Source organism: Podarcis pityusensis, assembly GCF_964106645.2.
Source record: "Podarcis pityusensis genome assembly, chromosome: 3".
Lineage (NCBI taxonomy): Eukaryota > Metazoa > Chordata > Lepidosauria > Squamata > Lacertidae > Podarcis > Podarcis pityusensis.
Genome location: NC_138026.1, coordinates 86,658,470 through 86,679,508, shown reverse-complemented (window position 1 = coordinate 86,679,508; position 21,039 = coordinate 86,658,470). Strand labels below are relative to the sequence as shown.

General features: G+C 42.8%; 1 protein-coding gene across 2 annotated transcripts; it reads left to right on the top strand.

Annotated features, from left to right (window-relative positions):
* Positions 1-1,798: 1,798 nt before the first annotated feature.
* Positions 1,799-16,865, top strand: LOC308474192 (potassium channel, subfamily K, member 16-like). 2 transcript variants are annotated; one of them, XM_081000313.1, is made up of 5 exons: positions 1,799-2,132; positions 6,659-6,773; positions 7,668-7,834; positions 12,170-12,331; positions 15,616-15,811. In XM_081000313.1, the coding sequence occupies exons 1-5, from the start codon at positions 1,920-1,922 to the stop codon at positions 15,685-15,687; spliced, it is 729 nt and encodes a 242-aa protein (XP_080856439.1). In that variant the 5' UTR covers positions 1,799-1,919; the 3' UTR covers positions 15,688-15,811. The 2 variants fall into 2 exon arrangements, with proteins under 2 accessions (XP_080856439.1, XP_080856438.1); XM_081000312.1 differs by having other exon boundaries at positions 1,821-2,132; positions 12,170-12,335; positions 15,616-16,865.
* Positions 16,866-21,039: the final 4,174 nt, after the last annotated feature.

Genomic DNA, 21,039 nt, shown 5'->3' with positions numbered 1-21,039 from the left:
GTTTGAGTTAGCCAATTCATTTTCCTTTCAGGCCATTCAGCTGGGATGCTCATCCGTCTTGCATGGGCAGTTGATTCTTCAAAAATAAATACTTCTTTCTACTGAAACCTGATTATTAACCCATCTCAGGATGTATCTTATCCAGGAGCTTTGTTTAAAACAGCAACCACTGTGCGGTACATTTTATTTTCCATTAATTGATCTGTGGTGCCTGCTATTCTAACATGCTTTCAACATGATTCCTGCCATTAGAGGCAATAATCATGTCAAAAGTCATTAGAAATCATTACATTTCACCTAACAAATTGATTTGTTTCCATATCAACAAGCTGTCATTGGTTTTAGCTACGAAAATCTCCAGTACTGCAGCATCCAAACACGGCGCTAAATTCAGGGGAAGTTTCCACTTGTTTCAAATGCCAGGCAAAATCCCAGAAACTGGGTTTTCTCCTAAACAAGATATTGCTGGTGCCACCCATTCTCCTGAATCGCCTCCCTCCATTTGGTTTCATATTTATTTTTGGCAATTATATACCACACAGTTAGCTATGTCCTCTAGGCAGTTGACAATTTTAAACTAAATAAAATGTAAAATCAATAATTAAAATACTTTTTTATTTATTAAATTTCATACTACCTCTCCCAAGACATTGGGTGGTGTAGAGGTTTTTAATTCACCTACCTGAGATCTTTCAGCTGGAGGTAAAACAGAGAGAATGAGACCTGAATGTAAAGGATGTGCACTAGCACAGAGCAGAGTGTGGTCCAAAGGCATGTGAGCCCACCACTTTTCTGAAGCTAAGGAAGTCTGGATGTTGTTAGTGGCTGGATGGGTGACCGCCTGGGGATTGTATCTGCATCACCTTGGATTCCATGACAAATGGAAAGCAAGATATCAAAGTGAGCAAATAAATAGGAGCCCTAGCTCAAGATCATCAGTATGATGCTTTCTTTGCAAGTGGTGCTCTTCTGGTTAACATAAACCATGCGCCTTAAACGCAAAATAGGGAATTGCTTATTTAAAAGGGAACCAGGGACTGGTTTTTTGGTCAAGGATCTTCCATGTGCACCCAAGACAATTTCTGACTAACCTTTGAGGTTCTCTGCCGCTTTCTGTCCACGAAACCATTGCTTCCTTCCAGGCAAATCTGTGGGACCATCTGAGCTAAAAAAAATTAACCTTTAGCCAGCTTCCCACACACACCTTAGACTGAAAGGGCAACCTAGAGATGGGAAGCAGCAACGATGAGAGATTCAGTCACGTACAAACATCAGCAACACAGAATACAGCTGAAAAGCTGGGTGGCGAACTTGTTATGCCAAGGATGAGAGTCTAGTTTGCAATGAATAAGGCAGACAAATGTGGCATGCTCCCTATATTACAAGCCACAGTTAGCAGCCTTTTGGGGCATTGGGTTTTCCCTTTGCTTCAGGACATCTTTCCTCAAGTAACATATCCTTGTACTGTTGTCTAGCAGTTACAGCAAAGTGCTGTGAGCATCACAGCTCCTGCACTTTCCCACTGGCCCTTCCACCAACATGAGCCACAGTTGATCAGTAACTTTTTATCACTATTAGCCCATCCAGGAAATTAAGATATCAGCTTCGAGAGCGGAGCCACCTTACACTCACTATTCTCTAAAACTATGTGAACGTCTTCATAGGACAGAAGGCTACAGTAGGTCTTTAGCCGTAAGTGTGCTGCTCCCAGCTGAAGGAAAGATAAAGGGGTGTGTGAAATCTGTTTGCATTAGTCTCATGTTATCCAGACCTGATGCTCATAAAGCTGTTTAAACAGAATCTCAGCAGCGTGAGCCGAGAATACAGCCGTGCGATTCTTCTGTGCCTCTTGGAACAGGAACATTAACCCAGTGAGTGCTCCACTCAACTAGGTCGCCTCTGCCTTCCCAACCACAGTCATGCCCTACCTCACAGTGTGCAACCGGCAGCTCAGCTGGACTCTGCCCCTGGTGCTGGGGTACCTCTTCTACCTCCTCCTGGGGGCCTTGGTGTTTCAGCTGCTGGAAAAGCAGGCAGAAGCCAAGACTCGGGACCAGTTCCAAATGGAGAAACTCAAGTTCCTGCAGAACTACACATGCTTGGATCGACAAGCCCTGGAGCAGTTTGTGCAGGTAAGGAGAGCAATCCCAAGGAACCCAACTTTATGGTCATCTTTGCATCATGTAACTTTAATGGTGGGGTGGGTGGCTGGTGTGCAGGAAATCCTGGCATAGGATTAGAGGTTGGGATTTGGGTCTTCCGCAACTTCTGATACTATGGTTCCAGAGAGGATTTGTGCCAGTAGGAATTGAAAATGGACAACAACAACCAGCAGAGAATGCCCAGAAGAGATAATATGACTAGGAGAAATCAGTGCTGTGGAAACACCCATGTATGCAGCAGCCATTTTGATTTTCTTGAATTTTCTCTCTGATCCCTAAACCTTTTTCAAAATTTAGCAATGCAGCTAATATTGAGTTTGAAATTATACTACTGTTACAGTTTCCCCTTTTCATCCCATGAATAAGGTTTTACAGTGGAGTATATGTATGTGTGTTTTAATATGACCAAAAGCTTCCTTCCACAATCTGTTTTAATGAGTTTTTAAATGCACATGTGTTTCTGGTTTCCTGCATGTCTTCTCTTCAAGGCTGCACCTTCAGTGGGTGAATATTGTTGTTTCTTAACTTTCCAGTATTTTTTGAATAGGGAAATGTTATTCATTCCTCTTTCCCACTCCCCCTGCCCCACCCAGAAGTGCATTCGTTGCAGAGTGGTTGCTCTGTGGAGTGTGGCTGTGTGGCCACAAGTGTGATGTCCCTCCCTTTGAAACTTTCTGTGGACATGGAACTTGTGAACAGACCCAAATGCACATAAATCTGTACCCAAATAGGTTCTGCATTCATCATCTGAATTATTTGTTGCTGTTGCTATTACTATTGCTTTTGTTTTGTTGCTTTTTGCCACAAACACTTGACCAACTATATACCCAAATCATTTGCCCATTTCTATTCATGCAGCTTCCCTCTCCAAGAAGATTTAATGAGAAATATATTTCCTTTGTTAAGATAAAACTAAGGATGTTAAATATATGGAGTTGAGGAAACCATACAGTGCACATCCACTGACACCTGTCTTTCCAGTTCATTACTGATAGATATTGAATGAGTTCTCAAAACCAGGCAGAATAGTTCTCTAGATTTAAAGGGCTGTGTATGAAATAGTAAATGTAGATACAGTTGCTAAGGAATAATGGGAAATTTAATCCTTTGTTTAATTTTAAAATCTCAATTCTGCCATGAATTTTGAGGTCCTGTTTCTGAGAAAACAAGCTTTTATTTCACTACTTGAAATGTTTAAATGAGTTTTCTATCATTTAGCTGTGCTCCCATTTGAAACCAGTGGTTTTGCATTGGGCATAATAATGGTTATGAAGAGTACAGTATACGTGCATGCCTGCAATTCTCACATGAAATCCTGACACTGAGTTTTAGGGCTCTTGTGTTACTGAAACCTGGATGCACTCCAGAGTTTGGTGGGACTAGATAAATTGGGGGGAGGGAGCTGAGCTGAAGGGATGAAAGTTATGCCAGAGGATGCTGAGCTGAGCTCCTTGGTTGTAGAACAAGAAGTGGAAGTTTTCTGGATAATAAGGGAGGACTGGAAATTGGGACTTTGGGGGAATTTCTACGTAAAAAAACCAGAAGAAAAGTGAGAGACTTTGGGGCAATAGCTGAGAGTAGTGAAAATAGGGGAATCTGAGATTCTGGGGTGACATAACTAAGGAGGAAGAAATAGCACAGCAAGGAGAAAAAAGAGAGTAGTTCTCCCCAAGAAAGGGGGCTTCAAAGCTGAAGGTAGAAGGAGAGGGGGCTTTGGCCAGCTGATGGGCTTGAGAGAGAGAGTTGAATGCCTTATTCTTATTCTGTGAGTTTGGGGCCCATAGGGGTTGATGGAGGTCTCTTCAGTGCAGGAGCAAAAGAAAGCCTAAGAGAGAAGGTGAGTTGGGAAGGGGTCCACAAGAAATGTTCTTGTGCAGAGACAGACGAATCCTCTTGATCAGCCAGAGATTCCTAGCCACTATTATGAAAAGCATTCCCTCTTAGGCTTGAGCTGGGCTCCAGAAATTAACATAGAAACAAAGACTGTAAATCCCGCCTTCCTGACAGTGAATACCGTATTTTTTGCTCTATAAGACTCACTTTTTCCCTCCTAAAAAGTAAGGGGAAATGTGTGTGCGTCTTATGGAGCGAATGCAGGCTGCGCAGCTATCCCAGAAGCCAGAACAGCGAGAGGGATTGCTGCTTTCACTGCGCAGGGATCCCTCTTGCTGTTCTGGCTTCTGAGATTCAGAATATTTTTTTTCTTGTTTTCCTCCTCAAAAACTAGGTGCGTCTTGTGGTCTGGTGCATCTTATAGAGCAAAAAATACGGTAGGTTTAAGAAGCTTTTGAATGGTGCCAGCTGGGAAGAGTTTGTCTAAGGAATTGCAAAATGCCTTCTGGAAAAATATTATTCTGCTGTCTATATGAAACGAGGAAAAGGAGTAACATATGTTCTGGGCTCTGCTGGCAAGATCCTCAGGCTATCAAAACTTATTGATTAGTAATTGTGTGGGGGAGCAGGTGGTGGCTAGAGGGAATGACACGTAGGGGACACTATCTTGGTTATATACTTCCAGGAGGAGTCTGATGTCCTTTTACTTTTAAATTTACACATTTCTGACAGCGAGAGCTTAGACTACTTCAGAGGGTGATGGATTCCCATTGATTGGGTTTTGTTAAACAGAGGTTGGATGGCCATCTGTCAGTGATTCTTTAGCTGTTATTACAGCATTGCAAGGGGTTGGACAGTTCTATGATTCTGTGAAATGTATTTAATGTTGTCACCCACCCTGGAACCTTGGGGTGAAGGGCAGGTAATAAATATTTACCAGATGCTCTTTGCAACTCAGCTTGCTTGGACATGTGAGCCTGGCTTTCTGTAATGCCATAATTAACACTTCCATCTGAGGTGCAGGCTATCACAGCAAAGCTGGATATGCTTAGGGGTGCTTCAGAACATACACAAATTGCTATTTTGTTTTAACGTTTTATCTGGCACGACATTTTAAACAGAAGACCCCTTCACATTGCTGTCCAAAGGCAAACAATGCCGGTCATTTGGGGAGGGGGGAGCTGAGCATTTTCTCCTGTGTTATATAAGCAGAAGTTCAGAAAAGCCAGGGCATGTGCATAAGTGCTTTCATTAAAAGGAAACTTTTTTGATGTAGGTATGCCACAAGGATTACAGCAGTGGTTGCTATACAATCAAAACCACTAGAGGGCACCAACATTTCAGCTACAACACAACAGTTTTAAATATCTCTCCTCAAAATAAGTCATCCACGACCTTATTCAGTAAATAGGAATCCTTATCACCACCCTTGGCTTCACACTATTGTAATCTTAGCACACTCTTTTGATGTGGTGCTTCATGCTAAACCATCACTCAGCATCCTTGAGCCTGCAAGGATGAACTTCTCAGCATCTGTATCTATCTGCTGGGTTTCTCTGCTGACGCTTTTCTGATTTCTGTGGCACATGGAGCGGTTTCATAAGGTTAGGCATTTTCTTGTGCCACAGCCACTGGCAGATTTGGCTCACCCCAAACACAGCATTGGAGTGTTTAATCACAAACAGTAGCATACGTGGGCATAGCCAAAGGGGAGCAGGGGGGCAGCTGCTTCCCCCAAATCAAGTAAATCAATAAAAAATACTTGAGTTTCTGCCCCCACTAACATAAATCCTGGCCATGCCCCTGGTAGCACAAGACCTTTAACACAGGACTGGGGAACCTGTGGCCCTCCCGATGTAGCTGGATTCTAACTCCCATCAGCCTCTGCCAGCATGGCCCATGGTGAGGGATGGTGGGAGTTCAACAACATCTGGAGGGCCACAGCCCAGCCCTGATTAAATTGGGGTGGGGTGGGGTAAGAAATTGAGCAAACCCAAAATTGACACATTTGCTCATCCCCAACTGTGGCTCTCCAGTTGCTATGAGACTCTTGCTGTGAGACCAGCCTCAGCCAGCATGGCCAATGCTCAAGTTGGATGGGAGTTGTAATGCAGCAGCTGGAAGGTCATAGGTTCCTCCTCTCTGCCTTAGAGTGAAACAGGCACAGCAGGGAGCAGTCATGTCAAGGACAATGTCCGGGACATCAGCAACCAGGTAGTTAGAACACAGCTGACACTATGTATTTAACAGGTATGTCTCCCCTTCTTTTCCCTAATACACTTTGGCCCAGAGCAGATGCCCATTCCATTAGCCCGCTCAGATCACAGTGTTGATCACAGAGTGCAGGAGCAATGCAAAAGCATATCTATAGTCCAAACAGTTCCAGCGTTAACCAAGAAATCCTTGCCAGGAAACCATTTTATGATTTTTTGCATATACAGAGTCACCTTATGAAGCTATGTGAGTATGTTGGTGTATCAAGAAGTGCTGCTTACTTTGGCTCATTGACCGTTGTCCTTTTCAGCCCTGCTACAAAAGCAGCTGTTGACTGACTGAACCTGTGGCCGCATAAATGTGCTTTACTCTCTGGCTGGTGAGACTCTCCCAGTTCATGATGTGACAACATTCTTCTATTCCTCCCCCTGTAAATGATCCCACTTCAGGTCATTATGGAAGCCTGGGAGAAAGGTGTCAACCCTGAAGGGAACTCCACCAACCCCAGCAACTGGGACTTCAGCAACAGCTTCTTCTTTGCTGGAACGGTGGTCACCACCGTAGGTAAGGTGAGCTGGGTGTTTTGTGGGAGGTTCCCCCCAATAAATCTTTCCTTGTTGGAGTTCTGCAAGATTTTCAGTGAAGTACTGAATCATCTGTGACTGATGGTACAAAGCGAACCTGGCAAACCTGCGTCAGAAGGGTCTTGGATGTTGAAAGATGTATTTAAAAAGCTATATATTCAACCAACGCCTATTTTTATGCGTACGTTTTCCATGACTAATTTTCTGGTCCTGTAGGATGGAGTGTGTGTGTGTAGTCAGTTTTGCATGTGTTGAAGTCTATGACGTGCATTCCAGCAGTAACTTGTGCCAATCAGAACTGGTAGGGCAGTAGCCATGGAGACCAACAGTAGGTGGAGCCACAGCCGATGACGGACAGAACCAACTCATTCTAGTTTTGTCTCCAACCTCTTCCCTGTTGAAGGCAACACTGAAACTAAGGAAGAGGAACTGGTGAGAAGGGTCATCCCCAATAAAAAGGCAGGCAGGTGGGGTTTGGGTGAGATTGGTGGGGCCCTAATGGACTAGCAGCCACTATTGCATACTCATGGAAATCTGAAAGTGTCTGCTTTGTAAATATACAGCATAAACCAGCCAATGCTCTGTAGCAATTCTAAACTCGCTCACCAAGGAATAAGTCCCATAGAATTCAACAGAGTGTGCTTCTGAGTAGATAGCTACATGCTGCTCACTTATTCCCAACAAGATAGTGACAAATGTGCTTCAAATAAATGGGGTGCAGGGAGTCTGTAACTTCATCTGGAACTTGGGATTAGTCACCCAATATAGATGACTGTTCCTGGCTTCTTCCCCCCATGTCTGATGTGGTCAAAGCAAATGTTGAGCCCTATTAAGCGAGTGTGACTATTTTCAATTCTTTTTGCTTTTCTTTCAGGTTATGGGAATTTGGCCCCCAGCACAGTCCCAGGGCAGGTCTTCTGTGTGTTCTATGCCTTGTTTGGAGTGCCCCTTAATCTGGCATTTCTCAATCAGCTGGGGAAAGGGCTCACCATTCACCTGATCAACTTGGAGAGATGGGTCCACAAGCCAGGCCGAGCTCAGGTACAGATGCCTGTTTAACATTGTTACCCTTTCCTTGCTTTTCAAAGGTGACTTTCATGTATCATTTTAGGACAGGCAGGGGTGCCTTAGACTCATTATAACTCATACAGATGTTGCTTCCTCTCCTGTGACAGTAATTTGCTGACTCAGGACAGGGATGTACTTGAATTTCCAAAAAAAGAAGAAGAAAGCTTTAAATTGAACAGATACAGATTGCTTGATTGCAAACGCCCATGGCTACTATCAAGCCAGTTCTCCGTTCTGTATCATTTTCTCATTTACCAGAACCTATTCCTGCAAACCACTATAGAAAAAATGAGTCAGACTCCATTTCAGCAAATGCAGTTCAGGCAGTCCTATAAATGTAAAGGATCCCTCATATGAATAATAACATATGATTCCAGATGGTCTGTGGCCCCAAGAGAAAATGTTCAAGGAAGCAGGCAAGGTTTCGCGGAAGGAGATGGGGGCAGAGTTGGATAATAATAATAATAATAATAATAATAATAATAATAATAAATTTTATTTATATCCCGCCCGCCCCAGCCGAAGCCAGGCTCAGGGCGGCTAACAACAATAAAACAGTACAAAAGTACAGCATAAACAACACTCTAAAATCATTCATTATAAAATTAATTAATTCAATGGTGATGATGTGCAAAATGAAAGTAATATAAAAACAGGCTTGCCAGAACACAGTGACAAATGAAGATGACAGACATGACAAAAGTATTTTTTAAAAAAAAAAAAATCTTTAACAAGTGGAAACAACCCTACCCCTCAAAATTTGTAGAAATTTATTTTAAAAGGAACAAACAAACTTCACCACCCAGTAAATCTAAACTATCGAAAGGTCATCAGGATGAGTGGTCTGTTCAAGTTGAGTGAGACACTCAGTCTTTCGTGGAGAAGACAAATTGCAGGAAGGTGTAATTGCTTATGGAAGTATAAGGTGAGCTGAAGAGAAACCTTTGTTTTACTGAGAACACTGGTGCCTCAAGACAATATTGCCCCATGGAGATAGCCATCAATGTTTCCTGTCAGTAGAACTTAAGTTGCACAGTTAATTCTTGGAACAAACCAAAAAAAATCAATTGCATAAAAATGAAGGTGACCCCTTCCTGGGTAAAGTAGGCCACACTGGAAGCACCAGAAACCAAAGATTTCTCCAGGCAGACAGCAACACGTTCCTCCATCCATCCAGCCAAAAGGCGTGGTCACAATTCAAGGACACATCACAGCCAGGCAAAAGCACTCAAGAGGGCCTGAGGCAGGGCCAGTGAGGGGTGTGGTCTGGGGAGGTGGCATAGCCTGGGAAGCATCCTATGGGGCCTGAGATTCCCCAGCCTTGTTCTAGAAGGTTCCAGATTGCATACCAAGGGAGCAGGAGGGGCCTTCTCCATCCTATTTCCATTATCTTTTTTGCTCTGGGATGGCAGACAATACCTTGCTCTGAATACATGTCCAGCACCTGAAAGACACTGAAACGTTTGTCATACGCATTCTGCTCAGTCCATACATACTCATTTGACTGCTACATATCCTCTCTCCTTATACAACAATTTCCAGTGTGAATTAAGAGGGTCTGAGAAAATTTTGAGTAGCTGTCAGCAGGGACAACCATATCTGATCCAGTGAACGCCTGATCCAGCACAAAGTGGGAACCAGGCAGGTCCTCATGATCACACTCTAGGCTTTGGAGAAATCATCTCCAGTGCACCCTCACCCTCTCTTCTCCCAAGTCTTAGATCTGGAATAAGGGCAGAGGTTTGTCCCTGACCTTGCACTGGACTTCATAGACACCCAGAAGCAAACAAGACTTCTTGCTTGTTCCTTGGACCTAACCAGAAATGAGAATTTACCTCAACCCTTGAGTCAGAGACTGGGATCAGGCGCTGTAGCAACCAGAAAATTCAGCTAAACCTCTAGGGCCAGGCAAACTTTGTAGATGCCTCCTCTGAATTACAACTGTTCACAGGGATATTCCAGGAGACAATTGTTGGTGCTCGTTCTAAACTGTGTGGCCCGTACCACACAAAGGAGCCTTTTCCCTCCTGAGAAAAACAGATTTCACGTGGTGTGTGTTTTAAAAATGAGCATGTTCTATGACTCCATGACAAAGGAAAAAGACATGCAGGAAAAAAGCCATTTATAAATCATTGTTCCCAGAAATAGCAGACACCATCAACCCAATCCAAATCTCCGCCTTTGGTACTTAGGCTAGAATCACTTACATAGCAGTTTGTCACACTGGACTCAAAGGGACTTAGTCACAAGTAAAAATGTATAGGATCGCACTGTTAATCTCTCACGACATATCAAGTTTTGAAATCCTGGAAGCAGGATGAAAGACTGCAATTTCACAAAACACAAATATCAGACAGATTATTCATATTATTTCCCAGTATAGTATGCTTTCTAGATATGACTATGCAATCTTAGAGGGAAGGACATTTTTTGGTATTTTCTCAAAGCAGATTTTTCTTCCACTACTTTCTTATTTAGAAGGAACAAAAATCCTACCTGACATAATTCAGGGGAACTGCAGATTTTTAAACTGCTCTAGTTGCCTCCTAGTCCACAAACTTTGCCTCTTTTGCAGAAAATAAACTGCATATGAAAGTTCTTGTGGGTAGTTGTATCAGCAGTCCTGTCCGCTGCATTCCTAATTAACTGTTTCCTAACTCCATAAAATGTTTTCTGGGGTCAGTCTTGGGTCCCTGTTCTGCACCGCCAATTGTCTATTGCCAAGAATCTGTTCGTGCTTGTTCGTTGAATTGTCTTCATCTGTTCTTGACTCCCACTCCTCACCTTACCAGCCCCTTACCTTCTTTTTCTTTTTTAACAAGTTGCTATCTGTTATTCTTTTTAACAAGCCCTTTCCCTGTTGTTTTAATATGTGTTCAAGGTTGATCATAGGTTGCATCCAATGAAGTCGTCCCATTAGCTAAAGGACTTCTGCCTGCACAGCAGGAAGAAGAAACCAGACCAAGTCATGGTTTGATAAAGATTTATAGAATGCTAGGAGTGAGTTGTGGAGGAGGCATTAATTAATGCTAGTTGATTTAACTTCTTTAGCCCTTGTGAGCTTGGAGGGGGGATACTCCTGTCTAGACATGGAAAGGGACACAAATTCTGTCTTTTCCTACTTTTTGTCTTTTTGCTGTGTAAAAGTCAGTCTCCGGAATACATGGTTAAGAGGCTAAGGACCGCCATCATTTACATCTGGGGAGGAGAGCCTCTCACCCATGGTCCAAACTTGGCCTGCCAGGCTTTCCCATTTAGTCTGAGAAGTGGTTCTGGGCAAACTACACCACCCACCCTGCACCTGACATACATATATGATGTCAGGTGTGGGGCAGGGCTTCAAAGGAACAATTGGGAGCTTAAAGTGAGTTCCCAGTTGTTCCTCTGCTGGAGCAGGGTGTTCTCCAGAGGGAGTGCATTCCAGGAGAGGAAAATGGCTTCCATTGACTGAAAGCCACTTTTCCCTTCAGTGTTGTTCCTTGAACTTCCAAAAAAATGGAGGCTCGGTGAACAGTATGGGGCTGTTTGAAAGCCCTTTTGTAAACAGTCCTATGCTGCTCTCAAAAGGGTTTTCAAACAGCCCCACACTGCTCTTTGAACTTCTGAAATATGGAGGCTCAAAGAGCAGTGTGAGGTTGTTTGAAAGCCCACTGGGAAGTGGCCATGTGCTACTATTTGAACCTCCAGTTTTAGGGAGTTTAAAGAGCAGTATGGGGCTGCTTGCAAAAGGCCTTTCAATCAACCTGCACTGTACTTTGAAGTCCTGAAAACAGAGGCTTCAAAGTACAGTGGTACCTTGGGTTAAGAACTTAATTCGTTCTGGAGGTCCGTTCTTAACCTGAAACTGTTCTTAAACTGAGGTACCACTTTAGCTAATGGGGCCTTCTGCTGCTGCTGCGCCGCCGGAGCACAATTTCTGTTCTCATCCTGAAGCAAAGTACTTAACCCGAGGTATTATTTCTGGGTTAGCGGAGTCTGTAACCTGAAGCATCTGTAACCTGAAGCGTCTGTAACCCGAGGTACCACTGTAGACGGTCACCTGACATCATAGTGACAACAGATGATTGACAGATGGGATAAGGATCTGGCCTACCAGCCAGAAAAGGTTCCCCACTTCTGATTTACATGGATCTTTGCTCTATGGAAGAGGTTTTTAGAAGCTCCACTGGGGGGCTATAAAACGGTATGAAACTGTATGAAACAGCCTTTAGGTAGCTTATCTGAAAGCACTCAGACCAACCAGACCAAGTCATGCCAGGCAGAAGCATAGTTCTTCTAAACTGTCATTTCCCTTCTCATGTTTCTCAGGTGGTTCAGACTCTGACAATGGGATTCTTCCTGATGGTTGGGACTTTGCTTTTTCTGGTTTTCCCACCCATGATCTTCAGTTACGTGGAAGGCTGGAGTTATGGAGAAGGCTTCTACTTCACCTTCATCACCCTCAGCACCATTGGATTTGGAGACTATGTAGTAGGTAATAGAAAGGGTGGTGGTGGTGACATATTCTGCCCCTGAGATCGTCCTCCTCTCCCAATTAACTTTGATTAGGAGGAACTCTAATGAAATCCAGGAATGTGATCACAGTGCAATCAGCGCATGTAACATCTAGATTATTCATGACTTCTCTGCTGAGGCTGCAAATAAGTGCCAAAATTGATTCATTCATGCATTCATTCATTCATTCACTAAACAGTGCTTAACCAGCTCTATTAAGAACTAAGGAGTTATACTTTCAAGGAGGAAAAGACATTGGTTTAAAATATGCTCTTGCTTAAATCACATGCACGCCAACCAACTTAAGCATCACACCAATGACAAAGTGAACTAATAGCAATGGCCATTTGCTTGTGATCAGGGCCGGCCCTACAATGAGGCAGAGTGAGGCAACTACCTCAGGTGGCAGATGCTGAGGTAGGGGGAGTGACCAGGGATGTGACTGCATCCCCTACACTAGCTTGCTGCCCTCAAGTGCTCTGGGGAAGGACCCCATCTTGTTGTTCACTTCAGACAGCAAAATGTCTTGAGCCAGCCCTGTTTGTTTACTGTGGCCAGGAGTGAGTCTCCTCATTTATAGTGATAGGAACAGTCCCACACTAAGCAACACAGGACTGACAGAAGAGTGCTCCCTTTCCCCTTCTGTTATTGTTATTTCTCCCACTCAAAGCATTGTTAAGGTCCTCCGATCCTGAAAGGAGTAACTAGAATTAGAAGTATCTTGCTGGATCAGACCAATCAGGTCCATGTGGTACAGCATTCCATCTTCAACATTCACCAGCTAGATGCTTCTGGGAAACTGATAAGCTGAGCAAGATGGTGACAACCCTACATTTACACAAGGCATATATAGATGGGGGGTTGGGGGGGATTTTGTATATACACATAGAGCCTGAAATGTGCTCAGCCAGGCTTCACAAATCATGCAAAAAAATTGCTGCTCCTTCCATGTCCGAAAAATATTGTGTGTTTGGTGCCAATCTACACAAAAACATGTTGCGAAAAATCATGTGCTGCAAAATGGCACAGTCAAGATGACTTAACACACTATTCATAACATGGGAAATGCCTATGGTGCCGTTTTGTTTTGTTTTTGTTTTGTTTTACTTTTAAACCTGTGTTCATAGACTGCTATAGGAGCTGACATTACGTGGTCTTCTTTTTGGAAACAGACATAAATGTTTGTTCCTTGTTCCTCATTCTATTTGCTTTGGAAGAAAAGGATTCCTTGAGATTGCCATTGATTTTTGCAGCAAGAAACTGCAGTGTGTTCTATTTTATTTATAGACAACAACAAAAAACACTCCATGCATAGGGAAGCTTATTTCACCCTAACTCTTTGGTTCCTCTTTTCCCCCCAAGTACCACTTCCTTCATCTCTGGTTTGCATTCATGCAGAACCAGCAACATGTGACACTTTCTTGCAGACTCATGTGCTTTTCCTAAATCAACTTACAGGACTAAGTTGAGGTCATGTGTATCCCAAATTGTTTTCTCTTGGCCTGTCAGGGGAGAGGACACAGCTCAGTGGTAGCACATATGCTTTGCTTGCAGAAGGTCCCAGTTTCAATACTCCCCCATGCCCCACCCCAGAAACTCCTGTTAGAAGAATTAGGTAGCAGATGATAAGAAAAGCACCTTTCTGCCTTACACCCTGTAGAACTATTGCCAATTAGAGCAGATAATGTTGGACTAGATCAGGGGTCAGCAAACTTTTTCAGTAGGGGGCCAGTCAACTGTCCCTGAGACCTTGTGGGGGACCAGACTATATTTTTTTGCAGGTGGAAGAGAAAGAATTCCTATGCCCAACAAATAACCCAGAGATGCATTTTAACTAAAAGGACACACACTACTCATGTAAAAACACACTGATTCCCGGACCATCCACGGGCCGGATTTAGAAGGCGATTGGGCCGGATCCAGCCCCCGGGCCTTAGTTTGCCTACCCATGGACTAGATGAACACAGATATTCTGGCATTTGTTGTTGTTGTTGTTTAGTCGTTTAGTCGTGTCCGACTCTTCGTGACCCCATGGACCAGAGCATGCTAGGCACTCCTGTCTTCCACTGCCTCCCGCAGTTTGGTCAAACTCATGCTGGTAGCTTCAAGAACACTATCCAACCATCTCGTCCTCTGTCGTCCCCTTCTCCTTGTGCCCTCCATCTTTCCCAACATCAGGGTCTTTTCCAGGGAGTCTTCTCTTCTCATGAGGTGGCCAAAGTATTGGAGCCTCAGCTTCAGGATCTGTCCTTCCAGTGAGCACTCAGGGCTGATTTCCTTAAGAATGGATAGGGTCCATTAGACAGCTAATTAGTGTATGCACCATGATTTTAAAAATCCTTCGTCACACTTTAACCCACAAAGCACTGGAATTCTTGATGAATTGTAATTTGGTTGTTTCATGCTGTACTCTTCCTTTGAAGTTCCTTGGTTTCAGAATGACAACCTTAAGGTCATTTACAGGGTGTTCTGGAAATGTTCAGAATGTTCTCCGACCTGCCCCACTATTGGTGTTAATGCAATGATTTCAGCACTTATCACTAAGGGTAAAAGTTTGCCTACTTAATTTACAGTCAAGCTCTACTTATCTCTGACTATAACTTTTTGCATCCCATTGCCACTGAACTCCGATTGTATAATGTCCTCCTTTATATAGCTGCCAACTATGATTTTACTTTCATGCAGCTGATGAACTGGGCTTGAGCCGATGAAAGCTTATGCTGTTATTAAATGCGTTAGTCTTTAAAGTGCCACAGCAAGACTAATTGTTTTAGCTGCAAGCGACTAACATAGCTAGCCCTCTATAAATTTTTCCTATGTTGCTGTCATCAGAGTAGCAAAGTTCAGGGACAATGACCTGGTGGCTATGGTAAGGATAGTTTCATGTAGATCTCGTTCATGCTAACAGTAGAGCTGGTGGCAACATTGGGGATGGTAAGTAACAGTCTGGGAAAGTTGTAAACCTAGGGAAAGTAAGAATGGGCATAATCCAACAGACCACACTGTAAAGGCAGAAAAACCAAACCTATCCTAGGCATGCAACTCATAATGCGTATCCAGGAAAATATCACATCACTTCTAATCTGTGGGCAAATGCACACAGGTGGAATGCCAGTTAACAATCTTGCATGGTTTTCTACACATGTGCATATGAGTTGTGTATGTGTGCATGGTGTTCATTGTGTTGGCATATATTCCTCCCAATTGTAGAGAAACCAAATCTTACTTGTGGGTTTTCTTGGTTTTATCTTTCTTTCTAGGCACAGATCCTAATAAGCATTATATATCAGTGTACAGAAGCCTGGCAGCAATCTGGATTATTTTTGGCTTAGTCTGGCTCGCTCTGATCTTTAATCTGGGAGCTGACCTGATGGAGAAATTCCTACAGCTTAATTGGCAGAAGTCTGGCCCAGGCACTGCAGAGACAGCTGTCACCAAATTAGAGGATAACCCTGATCAACCCAGGATCCATATCCCTAGCTGAGAATGACTAATGGATAAGCAACACAAAAAACCAACAAGTCTCTTGTCCTTTCCCTTATGCCTACAAAGCGATGTTTGTGGGCAAGACATCTTGCATCAAATACTGTACATAATGAGTGGGTCACTTCATAAGGGAAAGAAGATTTTTTTGAAACAGAAGAAACCCTTTGACAATATGTACCACAAACAGCCCAATGAAGCCTTTGGAGGAAAACGAACTGAAAGTGTCAATGCCACATGTTTTCCACACATCTGATTCCTTCCGCAAATATACAGTCTACCATTATACCACATCATCTTGTTTAATTCAATTCAGCATTTGGGCTGATGGATACCACTGTTTCCAGCAGGAGCAAACCAGCTGGCACTACCAAGGTTGCAACACACCATTTGTAGAGATTCATTTTTCCTCCAAAACTGATATCAAGAGAAACAAGGGAGAGTCATTGCTATCTGCTTCTGTGTTTTCCTTAAGCAAACTGTAATCTGAAATCTCTCAAGTGGTTCTGATCTTTGTGGATAGAACAAGATTTAGATGTTCCCAGTTCCACATGTTAAGAAAGTTTGGGACAGGTTCTGGTCTCAGGTTTCCAGACTGCCAATGGAATTTGTTCCCTCCCCTTCTTCCATTACAAGAGACAGAGAAAGGTAAACCAACTTATTTTATCCACTGCCATCGCTACAAATTTGAGGGTATTTGTAGGTTTAGGTCCTATGATCCCCAGAAATCTATACTACCAATTTAGGACTCCTTAAGCCTACAGTGGACGTCTTCTCCCCTAGTGGGAAGAGAGATCAAGATTCTAGATGTCAAGTCATGCTAGGCCAGCCAGCATTCAATAGATTTCCTTCCTCCTGATCTTCTGGTAAGTGTGGATTGAGCTAGGTGACTACTGGATAGCAGTAATGTGTGAAAGGTTAAACTTTTGCTTAGCACATAGAAATGCCAATGGCTAAAGCGAATGAGTGGGAAATAGATTTCTACATTCAGCAGTGAACCATGAGGGCAAATAAAATGTGAAAGACATGCTTCCTCCTGTCCCTACTTCTGCTGATGGGAGAGGCAATAACCTGTGTGCTACATTCTGCATACTTCTGCCAAGTGGCTGCATGCATGTCCGCATTGATCAGCAAGACAAAACCCTGACAAAGAAAGCTATTGAATGAAGATGATCTTCTGTGTATTACCAACCCCACTGGATCTTCTGGACAGATTGAGCCAACTGTCAGAAGCTCTGCAAATATCAGCCTAAACCACTGTTTCCTCATGCACCAATTGCAGTTAAGAGATATAGTAAAACTAACAGGGTAGAATTCCTTCATCTGTTTTCAAGCACCTCTCAACAACAACAGGTACTAACTGTTGAGAGTTGTTAGGTGATCCCTATTCCCTTCTTAAATGGTAGCTCTGGCAATCACTCCTTAGACTGTCAGTCAGCCTTTCCTTCCTTATAAAGCCTTGATAGAACCAGTCGAGATGGGGAAAGGTTCTGTTTGTAACTGAATGCCTGCACTTTCCTCAGGACCTTTTCCATAAAAAATGCTGATAGTAAAATTATCCCCTGAGCCTCCAAAAGGTTAGCTAGTCCAGGCATGTCCAAAGTCCGTTTCGGGGGCCTAATCAACTTCAATCCTAAAAAAAGGTTAACAACTTTGGTCGGCCCTTCACTTCATCAAATCTGGCCCTCTTTGAAAAAAGTTTGGACACCACTAGAGCCAAGACATAATCAGCAAACAGTAAAATTGAACTGCATGTGTCAGATTTTATTCTTGGAGATAACAATTGTCCTCAAAAAGTTTAGGGATATAAGGCTCACATAACCTCCAATTCCGTGCCTCAACATCAGCCATTCAGTATCATACCAGCTTCATTTGTCTGACACAAAATATAGCAAACCACACATTTTTTTCCCATCTCCTGGATCATAATGTTCTAAGCACACAGAAGATTACATGTTGCAGGGTTCAACAGTGTGTAGAATATTACTCTCCAACTGGTCATTTGTTATATATCACTTCTTTGTGGGGAAATGGCAAGCCCCTTGAAAAATCCATTCATAATCTTTCTTGAAACTGGCAAATGGATTCACCTTTGCCACAAAATCTGAACTCTCTTGTTTGAGAGTGGGGGCTAGCCAATACACTTTTTATTATTTTTGGATTTTATAAAAGAGAAGCAATAAACTATACATGGTTTCCACATCAAATAAGGTAGGTATTGTGGATGTGTTTGCTGACCTGGACTTTGTCAGAAGAAAAGAAGGGGCATAAATTTAACAACAACAATGATAAATGGCAATTGATAATAGATAATACATGATGCCATACATGGGTTAAGACTTTAGAAAGGTCATCCATAATAATTCGGTGTCATCTGCAAACTTGGCTACCACACTGCTCACTCCAGACCATTTACAAACAAGTTTAATGAAAGAACTCACCTTCCCACTCTCTGCTTCTTGTTCTCTAACCTGCTACTGATCCATAAGTGATAATTGGAAGCAACGAAAAATGTACTTCAAAAATTTATAAAATACTGCTAGAATGAGAGACAAAGGATGAGATTATAAATGCAACTATGACACATTGGGCGATAGACATTGGCCATAATATAGAAATGGAAGTTTAGGAGAGGCTATGGAAATCAACACTGAACTTCTTGGCATGCTAAGCCCTAAAGGGGAAAAAAAGATTTATAGGTGGTATTTAACTTCTAGTAAATTATTGAAAAGGGATCCAAATTATGTTGGAAATGCTAGAAGGTAGAGGGGACCTTCATGCATATGTGGTGGTCCTGTAAACAGGCTAAATGGTATTGGAAAATGATCTACACAGAATTCAAAAAGATGCTAAGGTTGACTTTTCAAAAAATAAAGAAAGAAAAAGAAAAAAATGAGGCTTTCCCCCCCCCTAAGCATAACTAATGTAGGGAGATATCCATAAAAAGAAATTTAGCCTCTTCCTCTATGCAACTACAGTGGTTAGGATATTATATGCTAAAAAATGGAAGGACAAAAAAACTCCAACAAAAGAAGAATGGCAATATAAGTTGATTGGATATGTGGAACTTGCAACTATGACAGCGAAGATAAGAGTCCAAGATGAGAGATAGATATGGGAAGAGTGGGGATTTTGGGGAATTATTTAAAGAGATACAATAAACTAATGAATTTCCAAGTAGAATTAGAAATATGAACAGCAGTCAAAAACAGTACGGTAAATGTACAGAGTTAATCAATGAAAAAAGATAAGGGTTACAAAAAGCAGATCAATTGAAAAAAGCAAAGAATTGAAAGTCTGTTTTCCCTTGGGTTTTGCTACTGATTCTTTTGATCACAGAAAGAGCACGCACACACCAGAGCCAGGAGCCTTGTTGTCTAAGGAAGGCCTCTTTCTAGACAGTAACTCTTTTATAGCCCTTCCTGACTAGGAATACACAAAAGCTAACCCAGCTGGATGAGAATCTTCACTGCCAGGAAGATGTTCCAACCTATTGTTCTAAAGATGTTTTACCAGCTTACCACATGGGGAAGCTGCATAGAGATCCCAAAGTTACTGGTTCTAGACTCTGGGGGTCCTGACACTTGTATCCGTTAATCCTGTTTTTATGTGCCTATGTCAGTAGTTAGGAACTGGGGACCTGTGCTGCCCCTTTCACCCAGATGGTCTTGCTTATGTACTACATCTGTTTCTCCCATCATCCAGGACAGGGTGCAAAGCAGAGCTGGAAAGACCCATGGATGTCCTCCTTCATTGTTTCTGGGCTGTTCAGAGGCAACAGGGTTGGTCTAGTGTTCCAGCAATCAGTGATAATTCCTTTGCACTATCAGTCTGGTTGCTGGCCACTAAAGCACATTATTCTGAATTTCAGCTGCAGCTCCTGCTTCTCTACATGGCTTCAGTTTCTGTTGTGGGTGGAAAATTTCAGGCATGTACCCCCACTTCGTGAAGCAGGGTGCATTAAAGAATCCTCTCAGAGTCACATTAGTTCAGGGTTAACCAATATGGTGCCCGCCAGGTTTGAGAACTACAATTCCCCTGATCCCCAAGCACTAGCCATGCTGGCTGGGGCTGATGGGAGTTGAAGTCCAAAACATGCTGAGGATAATAGGTTGGCTACCCCTGCATTCGTTCATCACAAAGGTGCTGCAGGGAATGGTAATACTCTTCTAGGCATCTTTCTTCACAGCCAGTAATCCAAAGCTTCTCTTCCTAAAGTTCAGAAAAGAGCAACCAAAGTGATCAAGGAGTTGGAGCAACTCCCCTGTGTGGAAAAGTTATACCATCTGGGACTTTTTAGTTTGGAGAAAAGGCGGGTAAAGTTACAAGGCAAATGAAGCTGAATGCTGGAAAATTTAAGACAGAGAAAGAGAAAGTACTTGTTCATACAGCACATAGTTAAACTATGGAACTCATTCCTTCAAGATGTAGTAGTGTCCACCAAGTTGGCTTTAAAATAGGATTCGATCAATTCATGGAGAATAAGGCTATCGGTGGCAAACTAGCCACAATGGCTATGTTCTATTGTCACTATTGGAAGGCAGCAAGCCTCTGATTGCCAGGAATCTGGTTGGCCACTGGGAGCTGGATGCTGGACCCGATAGGTGTTTGATCCAGCAGAGCACTTCTGACGTTCATTTTAAACAGGGCAGGAAGGAAATGAATGTCTTCTACTGAAAGTAGGGAAGTTAGTTGACATGTTTGTGCTGGACTCCTTTGAAATTCCCTAGGCATGATGGGTATTTTCCTGTTTCCTAAGGCAGCCTTCTGCCCTACTTTATAGAGAGTCCCCTGTTTGTAGTGCTGTCCTGTCCGAGTCCAGTTTAAAGAAAAGGAATCAAAATAAGGAAAAGCAGGGACCCTCCACTCCAAAGTACAGCTCACATTGACAGTGTGACTTCTGGTACTAGCTAACGACTTGCCTTTTTGCCCAGGCTTTGGGATAGGGCTTGGTGTTATGCGGTCAGCTGTAAACTTGGTGAAGTAGTGGCAGGACTGTAGGACTATTTGTAAGAATTCCAGTTGTGTTTTACTTTCACAGTGTAATGTATCATGTTGTATTTGGATTTGTTGTATATGTTTGATGATGTAACTTGCCCATGGATCGTATGCTGATGAAGAGTGGGATAGAAAGTGAAGAAATAAAATAAATACTGCATGGCCCATATTGCAAGAGAATGTTAAGGAAAATGGATATGCTT